At 40.0% G+C, this 14,093-nt stretch overlaps 1 protein-coding gene across 4 annotated transcripts in view; it reads right to left on the bottom strand.

Annotated features, from left to right (window-relative positions):
- Nucleotides 1-14,093, bottom strand: part of PLD1 (phospholipase D1) — a 199,345-nt gene that overhangs the window by 56,113 nt on the left and 129,139 nt on the right. For all 4 annotated transcript variants that reach the window (XM_042955226.1, XM_042955227.1, XM_042955224.1 and 1 more), the window contains 4 exons: nt 13,864-13,992; nt 13,001-13,119; nt 11,486-11,599; nt 906-1,016 (listed from right to left, as the gene is read on the bottom strand). In XM_042955226.1, the coding sequence (XP_042811160.1) occupies nt 906-1,016; nt 11,486-11,599; nt 13,001-13,119; nt 13,864-13,992 (473 nt within the window). The remainder of the gene's footprint in view (nt 1-905; nt 1,017-11,485; nt 11,600-13,000; nt 13,120-13,863; nt 13,993-14,093) is intronic.

The raw sequence follows: 14,093 nt of genomic DNA, 5'->3' as shown, positions 1-14,093 counted from the left end.
TTTGGCCTGCTAATATTTGTAATCAACTTCTCTTTCTCCAGGACTATGAAATAAATAGAGGTCTAATTCTCTCCTACTCACCCTTAGTGAGTAGTCACTGCATGGAAGGCAGAGGCCCAGACTCAATGGGAAGGAATATAGGGTTAGGATGATTTTTTCCAGGAAACTCATCTCCCTCCACATATTACAAAAGAAAAAAAAAGTTCAATGGGAAAGACAAGACTAAAATAAAGACAAAAGATGTGCTCTGACTTACTTTTACATTATCGTGACTTTTTTTTTTCAGGATTTTCTACATGCTCTGAGCTAGCTTTATATCTACTTTGAAGTTGAGTTAAGGTTCCCAATCTAAACCCAGTGTCTCTAGATTTTCTCCTATTCTCTGAACACAAACTCTGGCATCTGACAAAATTTTTAAATGGTTCATAGAGGACTGAAGAAAGTGGTACATGCTTTCAATATTCTCACATCTTCCTTTTCTATGTTCCTTTCCTTATACTCTCCCTATTCCAATATCGCCAAACCAGAGGCATCCAGTGGTCTCCATTTTTCCAAATTACCCTTGTATGTGCTCTCCTGAAGCAGCACACGCCTTACACTTGGACCCTCCAACTCAAGACAAGTAAAAAATGTACTCATCCATGTTATGGTATTTCTGGCTAATAATATCATAGTGAGTTGATACATTTTGGGGGACTTGGGGGACTCCTATTAGAGTCCTGAGTTAATGAAAACACAAAGTGAATGTCAGGTATGCTGGGGAGGTAAAAATTCAGGTTACCTGAATTCATATCTCAACATAGGCTGATTAATGTAGCAGATCCTGAGTTTGGGGACCCTGCGGTGTCTGTGAGCTATTTATGGGAAGGCAGGTTGTCCTACTAGTTTACATGAGCAGGACTTACCTCTATGTAGATATAGTGCTTGCTGTTCTCTATCACATGGATATAAGCAGTATGGATGGACTCTTCATGGTACTTTATACCAGCCGACCAATCAGCAGCAGAGCGGAGCAACTGTAAGGCAGCAATCAGAAATGAGTAAACAACTGAGATGACACCAGATGTGTTAATACAATGAAATCAATCCTTTTTCTTCTACACAACCGAATGATTGTGTGTGAGTGGCGTGGGTGTCATGTGTGGGCCAAGTAGAGTAGATGGGTGGGAAACTGGTCCTTGGACATAATCCATAAGGAAGGAGCCCAGCTAGAAATCAAATCCTGAAAATATCCTCCTCCACCCAGAATTATTTTGTCAACACTGCAAACCACAAAGTGTGGTTTCTACCAAGAGTCTTTCAAAAGTAGCTCTTTTGGGGGCTATGAGTAGGGTGACCATTGGTATTCTTTTTCCATGATGGTTCCACAATTACTATTTATTAATAGTACCACCGTTACTCTCCAAAGCGTCCTGGTTTGAGTCATGTGATATAGTCACCCTAGATCTGACATGATAATGTGCTGATTCCTTTTTCCCCAAATGGTGCTCAGATTAATACCTTTTAAAATGCCAATAGATTCATTTAGATATATAATCTTGACTGCGGCTTTAATCGGCTGTCTGATTCTTGGTGTGCTTCTTCATTGTTCATCTTTCTCAGTCCTACTGTCTCCCTCTATTCAGACACTCACTTGCTCTCACCTGGATTACATCAAGAGCTTCCAGCTCAGGTGCCTGAGTATGTGTTAAGTACGCTGATACCTAGTGGGATCAGCTAGTTCAAAGCTTAGCCCAACCACTTTGTAGCTTTGATCCTGGTCAAGTTTCTCAACCTCCTGGTGCCTCATATTTCTGTTTTATTAAGTTGAATATCTATTTTATAGGGTTGTGGAGAGGATGAAATGAATCTCTGAGAAGTGTGCAGGAGGCCTGTTACCTAGCATGTGGTATTGCTATTATTAATTAGAACGTTAGAGGATGCATTTGAGCTCTGGCAGATCATGTCAGAGACGCTGGACAGTACACTGGGGCTGTGCACAGGAGGGTGGTCTGGAGGACATGCAAACCTGCAGCACTAAGAACCACTGTTGGTCACTTTTCCAGCATTCTAACTATGACTGCAGTACAATGTTAGGCATACAGTAGGTGCTCAATAAATATTATGTTGAGCATACAGTAGGTGCTCAATAAATATTATGTTGAGCATACAGTAGGTGCTCAATAAATATTATGTTGAGCATACAGTAGGTGCCCAGTAAATAGATACTTATTACTACTTCCTTGAGCAGTAGCATGACATTGCAGAAGAATCACTATTTCCTCCTCCTGATTTGAAATGAATATTGAAACTGTCTCTCATGAGGTCAACTGAAATTGAAAATAAAAGAATGGCTCCACATTATTAGGAATGTATAAAGCAATCTAGTACATAATTGGTTTTATGTCTGTTATATATAAAAGTTGGTAAAATTCTTGATCTAATCAATAGCTTTAAAAATTGCCTCTATAACACTAAATTCAAACTAGTACTTACTAACATCATCGATTATGTTATCCTCAAAATGTTATTCCTTTATTTACTATGAGGTATTTATTACAAAATAGTTTTCCTCAAAACATGTACTTAATTTTATCAGATGAATATGTACAGTTGGAAAATTTAATTGTGAACAGCAACAGGCAAATATCTCAAAAGAAAACTCATAATGGGGACACCTGAGTGGCTCAGTCGGTGAAGCGTCCCACTCTTGATTTCAGCTCAGGTCATGATCTCATGGTTCGTGAGTTCAAGCCCTGCAAAGGCTCTGCACTGGCAGTGGAACCTGGCTTGGAATTCTCTCTCTCTCTCCCTGTCTCTCTCCCCTGCCCACTTGCTCTCTCTCTTTCTCTCTTTAAAAAAAAAAAAAAAAAAAAAAACTCCTAAGGAAAATTTAAATAAATATGATCCACACGGGGAAAATACCTTGATTCATAATCTCTAAGGAACTGCATTATTGTCCCTCAGTATAAATAACACAGTGTTGAACAAATAGAAGTTTCCATTGTGAGTCCACTCAAACTTATGTTGAATTTTGTTGCTAAGGGGCATAGCCCTGAAAATGCAGGCTACCTTGACAAGATTCTTACGCTACACATAATGATTTGATTCTATATAACTCTGGGAACAATGTATGAAATTGCAGAGTATACTGGACAGATAGGAAATCTGGAGATCTGTGTTACACCTATGCCCTTACTAGCTTTTTCCCCTTGAACAAGTCATTTTAATATCAGGGAGACTCAGTTTCCTCCACTGTACAACTGAGATATGAGATATCTCTCTGTCTCTCTGTCTCTGTCTCTGTCTCTCTCCCTCCCTCCCTTCCTCCCATCCCCACACCCACAGCTACTGGGTAAAAAAATAAATGGCATAACAAACACAAAAAGAAGTAGGCATGTGGCACATAGTATTTATTTGATGTATGGGATTTCTACCTCTAAAAACTTCCAGGCAAAATTTATATACCATCCTTGGTGGTAACTTCTCAGTCTTCCCCTCAAATCCTGAAACCTTATACTTTTCTTTCCTTTCTCACTCTCAAAATTTGCCCTGATTCAAAGATTTAACAAACCATTAACATAAGATATAAATTGGGAGTGCCAAATAGGGTTCAAGTCTAATTAAAGTGGCTTCCTGGACAATTATGCTGAAAAGAGTCTCCCTTGGAACCAGACACACTGGGGAGGGAAGCTAAGGTTGATGGCCAGTGGCTGCCACGAAGGCAATGTATGCAGGTCATGTGTTTACCATCTTTCCTGTGAAAGTAATGGTAAATGTTTCCGTTCATGGAGGCCTTTAAATGTTTAAAATCAACATATTTGTTTTTTGTAATGTTCATTTCTTTTTGAGAGGGGGTGCCAAGAGAGGAAGGGGGACAGAGGATCCAAGGCAGGTCCACACTGACAGCAGAAAGCCCAACACGGGGCTCGAACTCACAAATTATGAGATCATGACCTGAGCCAAAGTTCGACGCTCAACCGACTGAGCCACCCAGGCGCCCCGAAAATAAGTATGTTTGTAAGCCAAAAGAAGAACGTGAAGGACAGCATAAGCAAGGTGGAGGGGAGCCCCCTAATGCCTATTAAACCTCAGCATGTGGAGGCTGCCCCCCTATACAGGGGGGTTCTGTATTACCAATTCGATTGTCGGAGTCCAAACCTGCATTGTTTTCTCACCCTGAAAACTCATCTAACTTTAACAAGTCATCATTTTGTATTAAAGTTGAACATATCTTTCAAGTGATACAGAGAAAAAATAACTTGGGATTAATATTCATTTACTATTATCCTAATTAGTTAAAATCTATCACCACAAAAAAACTAAAAACACAGATTTCCCTTTGGTCCTGCCTCTACCCCTGAACCAGGGACCCTGAGGTAATCTATAAATCAGCTTGGCCGCTTGAAACGCTTGATGGTCTAGAAAGCTTGTAAACAGCCACATAGGTCAAACACATTGTGACTGACCCTTCTGTGTTAAATTTAAGATTTACTCTTCCCCTTTTTCTTAACTGATCTGACCAACTTGGCCTGCATTTTTGTCTTAAACCAATGTAACGGAGACAAGCCTCAAACCCTTGCTCACACATGCAGAAATGGGCCTCATCTTACTCCCCACCCCAAGTACATACTGAGAATCACATCTAACCCTCACTTTTGAAACCTCAAGTTTTAATACACAATTTTAAAGTATATAAAAAGAGCATATTTCTAATTTTATGTTTTAGCCTCAAAACCGTAACTAGACCCAGTTATTTTCCATTGTACCATGTCCTATTTTTTTAGCTTTAAAGATAGTCTTCTCAGGTGAAATAGGTGAAGGGGATTAAGAGGTCAAACTTCTAATTATAAAATAAATAAGTCACATATGGTCAATGATACTGTAATAATGTTGTTCAGCGATAGATGGTGACCATAGTTATCACGGTGAGTACTGAGTAATGTACAGAATGGTGGAATCACTTTGTAAAGACAGACAGACAGACAGACAGATAGATAACCTTCTCTTTATCCACAAGCCTTGATCCCCTTATATACAGTGGGCCTAAGCTGAATATACAGAAGTCTCCTCTTGAAGGAAAACTTTCAAAACTTCCTTAGTATTTGTCCCAAGTTGCTTTTCTCTTACTATTATGCTTTGCTTCCCTATAAATTCAGCACATATCTTAATTTCTTTTTATTTCCCTAAACTCCCAAGTCAATCATGGACCAGAGACTGCTAGGACCAGAGCACTTTTCATATGTGTCTCAAGCAGAGGCACTGGTGGCCTGGGCCAGGAGACCAGGGAGGCACTCAGACTGTTGGCCCTCACTCTGCCAGTCTATACTGAGGGCACAGCAGGCCAGGAGCACCAAGAAATAGGAATTAGTTCAAGAATTTGCCTCATACTATCAGGTTCTTCCTTCCGGTATTGAAGGAGATAATCCTCAAAAAGCTCAATGCAGTACTGGACAGGGAGTAAACATTCCCCTCTCACGGGGCTTCTCCAGCCAAGTAGCAAGTACAGAAATGCTACTGCATGAAGACCCAGTCCATAAATGGAAAACAGCTTCCATGTTAGGAAACTGCCTTAGAAGTAAGTTAAGTGGCTTTCTTTTTATCCTCACCTACCTACTTTATTTTTTCACAATACAAAACATCTTGTGGTCCTTTGAAATCTACATTGATTCCTACATTGACAGCCTTTGGAGAGTCATTTGGCCATTCTCCCCAAGTGCAGAAACACATGTTTCCAGCAATATAATTTGGATGTCATTCACACTTGCCTGTTTAGTTTCTTTTCTGTTTAATGTATTTTTTAACAGACAAAGAGATCAAAGACCTAACTCCAGTGGAATTATTTCCCTCAATTTGGCAGGACTTCCCAACAATGACTGTCTAAGGGATAGCTTTTCTGCACGAAGCTGCCCAATTTAATAAAAAAAGATTGTTCCCTACATTGATTCCATATTGATGCCAATTTGGCATCAGGCTTTTTCTTTTACCTTAATAGACATGTTGAATGTCTTCTGTCTAGGTCATTTACCTGAAGTGGCAGTGATAGCATTCAGGAATCTAGTTTGTTCTTTTTAGGGGGAAAACAAGTTCTTTTATACAGTCTATGCATAAGCAGTTTCAGAACTGTCTTTCCTCCAAATCTCTGCCCCATGTCTTTCTCCTGCTTTGTCTTCTCTCAATGTTCTTGGCAGGCTTCTGAGAATGCCCAGCTCTGAGGGGAAACACCCAAGATTATTCTAAAAGTGCTGGTGGAAATTGCTGAAGTCAGCATGAATTCCTTTCTTCCTTCCCTTCCCTCCCCTCCCCTCGCCTCTCCTTTCTTTTTTTTCAGTAGCAGAAATCTGTGTTGGTGGGGGCAGGCCTGGCTCCAGTCTCCCGGGCAGGCTGTGGCAAGCCTTCTGTAACGGCTATGTGTCAGGGGTAGTGTGGAATCAATCACCAAGGATGGTTGAACCCAATGGTTGTGTGTCAAAAAAATTAAATAATCGGGTTCCCTTTTTCCAATAAAAAACACAAATTGCCCCTATTATTTATCTACTTTATTATGTCAAATGCTTCTCTCCCCTTCAATAAATATATGGTATAAAGACTTTGTATCCAGAAGTAGCCTAGCGACCCATCCAGAAAAATGTCAACTTCTTTGTTCCAAAGTCTTGAAAACACTAGGGAAAGCTTGAACACTGAAGGTAGTATCGATATAATCCACAATGAGTGCACTTCCTCTAAGTAGTTTGCATGGGTTTGCCTATTTAGCCATCATCACAACCCTATGAAGCAGATACTATTATTGTCTCTGTTTTATTGATGAAGAAAATGCAAGCAGAGATGTGAAGTATTTTCCCAAGGTTGCACAGCTAGCATGTAGCAAATCTAGGCTTTGCGCACAGTCTGACTCTAGATTCTACCTCTTCCCCTTGCTCCAGCCCCTTGCTCCCTTTGAGTTAATTAACCTTGTGGTCTCTAAATTATATTATGAACAATAAACTATGTTAGAAATCATATTAAAATTTGTTAAAAAGAATAGCCCTATGGCTCAGTCAGTTAAGCATCCAACTTTGGCTCAGGTCATGCTCTCGCAGCTCACGAGTTTGAGCCCCACATCAGGCTCTGTGCTGACAGCTCAGGGCCTGGAGCGTGCTTCAGATTCCCTATCTCCCTCTCTCTCTGCCCCTCCCCTGCTCATGCTCAGTCTCTTCTCTCCCTCTCTCTCAGAAACAAACATTAAATAAAAAGTTTAGGGGCGCCTGGGTGGCTCAGTCGGTAAAGCGACTGACTTCAGCTCAGGTCATGATCTCACAGTCCATGAGTTTGAGCCCCGCGTCGGGCTCTGTGCTGATAGCTCAGAGCCTGGAGCCTGCTTCAGATTCTGTGTATCCCTCTCTCTCTGACCCTCCCTCGTTCATGCTCTGTCTCTGTCTCAAAAATAAATAAACATTAAAAAAATTAAAAAAAAAAAGTTTAAAAAGAATAGCCCTAAGAAAGAACTTTATTAAACAGTGTTAAATTTCTCAACCAAGAGTATGTAAGTTATATGGCTACTGCCACACAATAGCTGAGAGAGTGGAGGGTCTAGAAATAGGACAATAAACCCTTTAAAAATCAAGTTGCTGGGGTGCCTGGGTGGTTCAGTCAGTTAAGCATCTGACTTTGGCTCAGGTCATGATCTCACAGTTCATGGGTTCGAGCCCCACGTCGGGCTCTGTGTGGACAGCTCAGAACCTGGAGCCTGCTTTGGATTCTGTGTCTCCCTCTCTCTCTGCCCCTCCCCCTCTCTCTGCCCCTCCCCCGCTCCTGCTCTGTGTCCCTCTCTCTCTTTCTATCAAAAATAAACATTAAATTTTTTTTTTCAATTAAAAAAAAAAAATCAAGTTGCCTACTTCATAACCAGGTCCTATCTCCTGGCTCCCTCCTGGGTTCTCTGGAAAACCAGGGATTCAGCCAGATTATTGCTTTTGGCCTCTAAGCTCCATACACTCATGACTTGAAAACAATAATGTCTAGACAAGATGAATAACGTTTAGAGACAGTAAATGTGAAGTGAAACAACACCGTAGTCAGAACTTTACGGGAAAGGAGAAACGGAGCAGGGTCACTTCTTTTCTTTTTTTTGGTTTCTGGTCATCTCAGACTTTCCTGACTTCAAAAAGTTGCACTGTCTGGCTGTGCCCACTGTTTTCACAATTGAACTTATTTTGGCAGGTCTGAAAAACAACTCTTGGCAGCCAGTAGAGACCCAGGTTTTGTGAGTTCTAACACTTGAAATTGTGGGGGGAGTCCTCTTTAAGAAAAGGAACACGAATTTATAAATGCAAACTTTGTAGATGCTAGAATGAAAGTCACAGCCTCCTTCCTGGTCTCCTTGCTTCTGCTCTCTTTCTAATCTAAGTTCTTCCCATGTAAAAACTTTAGGTCCCAAAGTGTGTTTGTTCAGAGATGGAAATAGACATGTGACAAAATGAGAGAGATCCTCTGGCAATTTAGCTTGGGAATTTTCTCACAGCACATTCATTCCTAGTGATTCCATGCTGCATATTAGCATAACAAAGGCACTAAGAAATCCTGGGTTTGAAAAATCTGCAAAAACTTATCTGTCCATGGAATCTTTTTTTTGTGGAAGAGCTATTCGCATTTCACGAGTAAAACTGGGTTTGTAAGATTCTGATCTAAGTTAATTTTCATAAAGCATTCCTGTATCGTGCTTCTCCCTGGATGAAAAATAAGTTCCAAAGTTCATTTATGCCTCCAGGATCGGGTCCAAATTAACCAAGTCAGTAGTCCAGGGCATCCCTAATCTGGCCTGATGCCACCTCAACTTTATCTACTCCGTCTTCAAGAGCAAATGGCCTGCAGCAGTCAGTTCCCCCATGGATGAGCAGGCAGGCTTATCCCTTACAGGAGACACCCACGTGGTTCTCTCACTCTTACTGCCGAACTCTCAGGCCGGCATTTAGTCCTAGGCCACACCTAGCATTGTTAACTGAATATTTCTACGTGGCAGCTTTCTCTCCCTCAGCTAACTATGTTTCCAGAGGCAGAGAACTTTTGTCTTCCTCAGCACTCCAGTATGCACTGATGACTTCACTGTGCAAACAGATGGCACTTAATAAACATATGTTGCCTGAATAAATGAATTAATGAGTAAGTCTTGGTGGACTTCCTTTCAAATCAATTGGCTTTACAGGTTTCTGAGTCCAGGCCAACCAGAGCAGATTGAGGATGAACATACAAGCGTATCAGGAGATATCACGGATCCAGCCCCATCTCTAACACCATATCCAGTGATGCAGAGAAATGACTTAAGGGAGACATTTTATAGACTAGACCATGCAGAGTAACTATCTACTTTGCTGGGGGGACCAGATGAGAATATGTAAAACAGGGCTTTAACGAGGGATAGTAGAAGATGTAGGTACATGCAACATTGGATAAAACTTCCTTTGCTGATCACAAAAATGTACAATTCCCAGAAATTCCTTTTTAACAGATGCTTAATTAGCATCTGCTGACTTTGATAAGTTGATCACTGAGTGAATTTTAATGCCGTCTCAAATCTTAAATTAAATTATCTTATTTTCTTAACATGAAGGCTCCTATTTTATCTTATAGCATGGGTAATTCTTCCCTCCAAGTAGAATAAAATTAAACAGGTTCATAAAATATTCATTAACTTACATATGAATGCATATATATATCTGTGCCTCTAAGCTTAAATTAGTTGTCTCCTATAGCCTGGGATAACTAAATATTCTCTCAAGTGGCTTATCTTTTTGATGGTTCTATTATTTGATCTATGGCCTGAAAGTCTTTTCACTTCTTAAATACAAATACCTCTACTTGTATATAGTACAAAGTAACTAATTTAGGCGTTTCATTCATATATATAATCATATTCACTTTAGTCCATGTCCAGATTCTATAAATCCACATTAGCGATGCCAGGAGCAGACTGTTGGATCTTTACTTAAACAATACTTTTGATGCTGATAGTGATGACCTTGAACAAAAAGCAATGCCAAAGGTGGCCCATCCGAGCTCTGCCCCTGATGATCTCATTTACTTGAGCTGGGGTAACAATGGACCATAACAGGATTTCAAGCTCCGACTCTACTGGCGACCAACTAGCTGGTGACCCTAGACAAGTCCCCTAGCCCCACTGGGTCTTAATTTTCCAATTTGTAATTTGAGATGGCTAGATGGGATATAGTAAAATTATGCGACTCCAATAAGCAAATTCCATGTTCTATTAAAAACGCCTCTAAAAGGCTTTTGGTTAATTAGGGAACTAAAATTAGACTGACCTATAATTAGCTTCTTAGATATGAAGTGTCAGCCACATTCCTGGTGCTTAACTGGTATCAGTCCCAGGTTTACTGCATGTCAGGTTGCTAGAGTCACTTCAGGAGGAATTACAGGACAAGCCTTTCCTTGACTGGCCTTTTCTACGGCTATTTATTTCCTCATTTTCCAATTATGAACACATTTATTAGAATCCTTGTGACATAAAGATTTCTTCATTTACATGTAAACTTAAAACATTTTTGAGGGAACCAAAACCAGGCCCTTTATAGCAAATGTTATAAATGGAGGACAAAGAAACTTTTAAACATATTTTGTAAAAGTAGGTGAGTTATTCCAGATTGATTAACCCTTTTAAGTCATTTTGCAACCCACCAGTGATAATATCAAACATATTAAAAAAAAGAAGAAGCAAAAAGACAGAAATATAAATTTTTTTGAGCATTTGATGTTTTTACAGTTTATGTATGAAAGATTATATAGATTAAGAATGCACATGCTTTTGGGGCACCTGGGTGGCTCAGTCAGTTAAGCATCTGACTTCAGCTCGGGTCATGATCTCACGGTTCGCGGGTTCAAGCCCTGCATCGGGCTCTGTGCGGACAACTCAGAGCCTGGAGCCTGCCTCAGATTCTGGGTCTCCTTCTCTCTCTGCCCCTCCCCAGCTCATGCTCTCTCTTCCTCTCAAAATTAAATAAACATTAAAAAAATAATCAAAAAAAAGAATGAATATGCTTTCTGTGAGACACTCTCATAAGGGACATGCTTCCTAATGATTGTTTTATATCAGCTGAGAAAATTATCAATCACCTACCATGTGTAAGACTCTAAGACAGCTACAGTGGGAGGAACAGAGGCATAAAGGACATGAGTGTGTCACTAAAGAAACTGATAATACAGATGAAATAAGATGGACATGTAAAGATAATGATGAACACGCTACAGTATAGAATAAAAGACGAGTGACAGATGTAACATGTGCTGAGGAAGGAAAAATGTGCATTGATCATATTTATAAAAGAGCTCTAAAAAGAGGATAAATGGAATAGATTTTTAAACAGGAAATATAATACTAAGTTTTACAAGACCTATTCAGATATGTTTTGGAGTGGCACTCACTGAAAAATATGAAGCCAATGTACTAGGCACTTGATCTAATAAGAGTAAGTCTACCCAGGAGCATTTGGTGTAAAAGAAAAGCCAGACTTACCTGTACATTGGCATGGACCGACCCAGGCACTTGATATTTCAGCTCATGGGCTGTTGTTTGAGATTTTGGAAGCAGAAAAGGATACGAAAGGGACCGATACTTTGATTTCATTATCTAAAATGAAGAAAAACAGATTAAAAAAAAAAAAAAAAAAGATCCAGATGAGAAAATAGCTCCATTCCTCCCTACTTTTGTGATTATAAAAGAAATTAAGATTCATTTGAAAAAGAAAAATGTTAACAGTGAATGTTTCTAGTTGAAGAGGCAATAGATGATTTATTTTTGTGCTCTTTCCATTTTCCAGTGGCAGAGAACTTTTTCCCTTCCTCCTTTACCTTTTGGAGTAAGGCATGTACTGTTTTATATTTTTAAAGAAAGCCTAAGTGTAATCTAGAGTTATAGAGGTATATAATTCCAAAAATTGTATTTTTTTTGTAAACTGATTTCTTACTATCCTGTCACAGCAATGTATAACTGTATATTATATTTTAATAATTTCACAAGAAAATTATATAGAAGAACCATATGTCATAAATTCTTATTAATGTGCATTTCAGTTATTTCCCATTTTATCAGAATTATTAGAAGCAATGTCCAAATAAATTACCCTGTTGAATTACTTTTTAACGTAAGTACCCAAAAAAGATTTTCTGAGATAAAGGTTGTATAATTTTTAAAAAGTTTTTGGGGCTTACCAATTTATCCTGCCAGGGATGGAGTATACAAGCAACAGAAATCCCCAAACCAATCACAGATACTAGCAGGTTAAAAGTAATGTCCCTTCATTTATTCATTCATGCTCCCTTAATTTTGGTTAAAAATATTTCCATTATTTCTAAGAGGTTATCAAGTTTATGCAAACGAAAGTTCACGTTAATGAAAACTAAGGGGAGACTCTAAGCTGTTGATAAAATAATTTTGTCCCAAATTATCAAGGATGCTAATGCCTTGTCATAATTCATAGTAAATAAAACGGATGCTTAATGACACCAGGATGGTAGGTACTTAAGTTCTTCCTCTATGTAATGAAGGCGTAGTAAAGACGTCACAGTCTGGACAAAAGGAAAATGGCTCTATCTTCTCACACTGCTTCCCTTTGCTCAGAATCTCCTTCCAGAAGCCTGGACCAGTATGAACCCAGTACAATGCCAGGACGAGAGGGACTTGAAAGCTCGAGCTCTTTCCTCCCAACAAGGCCCTTGCCCCCTACAACAGCCTTCTAGGTGGCCATCAGTCCAAACCAGATGCTTAATCAACACTGAGCATCCAAAATGTTAAAAAGATCACAATAGGCCCTGAAAGTAGCATCTATCTCTCCGTGCTTCAAATTGCCTGTGGTGTGAAAGTTTAGGGACATTTTCTTTTTCTTTTGCCCACAGACCCCGGCGCTCTGGCAACCAGGCACTGAAGAGCAGACGGGCCACCACGGCCCCTTCTTGCCAACCCTCTGGGCTCCTCCTCTTCCAGGCTATTTCTCTTCACATGGACTGAATCATGATAAAACCATCCACGTACCTTCGTGAAGTTCCAGCGCTGGATGAAGTGACGTGCTACGTCACGAGCTGCCTTCCCGTGAACTGCAGAGGCAATGTCATGCCATGGCATCCGGGGAGTGGAGTGCCTGTCAATGAAATCTGCCCAGGTGCCCCGGGCAAGGATCATCACTAACTTCTGTGCCACAGACACAGCCATCTGATTCCAGCACTCACCCCAACCATGATATGTAAAAGGAAACATGGTAATGTTCACTATGCGTATATTACTTGGCTTGGGTGGAACAATACCTTTATAGCCAAGAAAAACATAGCTATCTATTACATTGAGGAGCACGGTCCCCCAAGTTCCTCTCCCAACAGGTTTCCATTTCACTTAGTACAACATAATCACTAGTCAAGGCAAGATGTGAATTGGTGTAAATTATCTAAGGCTGTGTACTTAATATTACATTTTTCTTCTAAATCCTGTTGAAATAACCTCAGGCTGTATATACAGTTCTGTCTTTCTCTTCTCTTAGACACATAAGCACAGTGATAATCTGAAAATGGGTCATTTTAATGCTGGAAGGTGAAGATGATAAGCAGAAAAGGAGAACAAAGGAAGTCACCTCTTGCAGAATTACAGATTATTACCCCCCAAATATGCCTTGATGGAACCTGGAGGTTTCAAACAGTAAGCTATGTTTCATGCTCTTTTCTTATTATACTTACAAGGAAATGTCCTTGTGTATATGACTGGATCATAGTCTCCAAAGTTTTACCAAATATTCAAAACAAAACAAAGCAGAATAAAGGACATTATATCCTGTACATGCATACTTGCTGAGATGCTGACAAGTAAAAGACAAAACACAAGCAGCCACCCACGACCATGGTACTCACCAGCAAAAGGTTTATCAAGTTGAACCCAGTCTTTGAAGACAAAATTGCAGTAGTCCTTTCCATGCCAGAACCTGGTTTCCCCATGGAGCTCTCCCATGCCTGTCTGTAAACTGCGGAGGGAGCTGGTGTCTGTGAAGGCAGCAGAGACTGTGTTCAGGTGGGCCCCAGGGAGGGAGGCTCACGTCTCATTTATTGAATGGCTAGAGGCTTCCGAACTGTTATCTTTAAGC

Source organism: Panthera leo, chromosome C2 (genome assembly GCF_018350215.1).
Source record: "Panthera leo isolate Ple1 chromosome C2, P.leo_Ple1_pat1.1, whole genome shotgun sequence".
NCBI lineage: Eukaryota > Metazoa > Chordata > Mammalia > Carnivora > Felidae > Panthera > Panthera leo.
The sequence above is the reverse complement of the archived record's forward strand: the minus strand, read 5'-3'. Positions and strand labels throughout refer to the sequence as shown.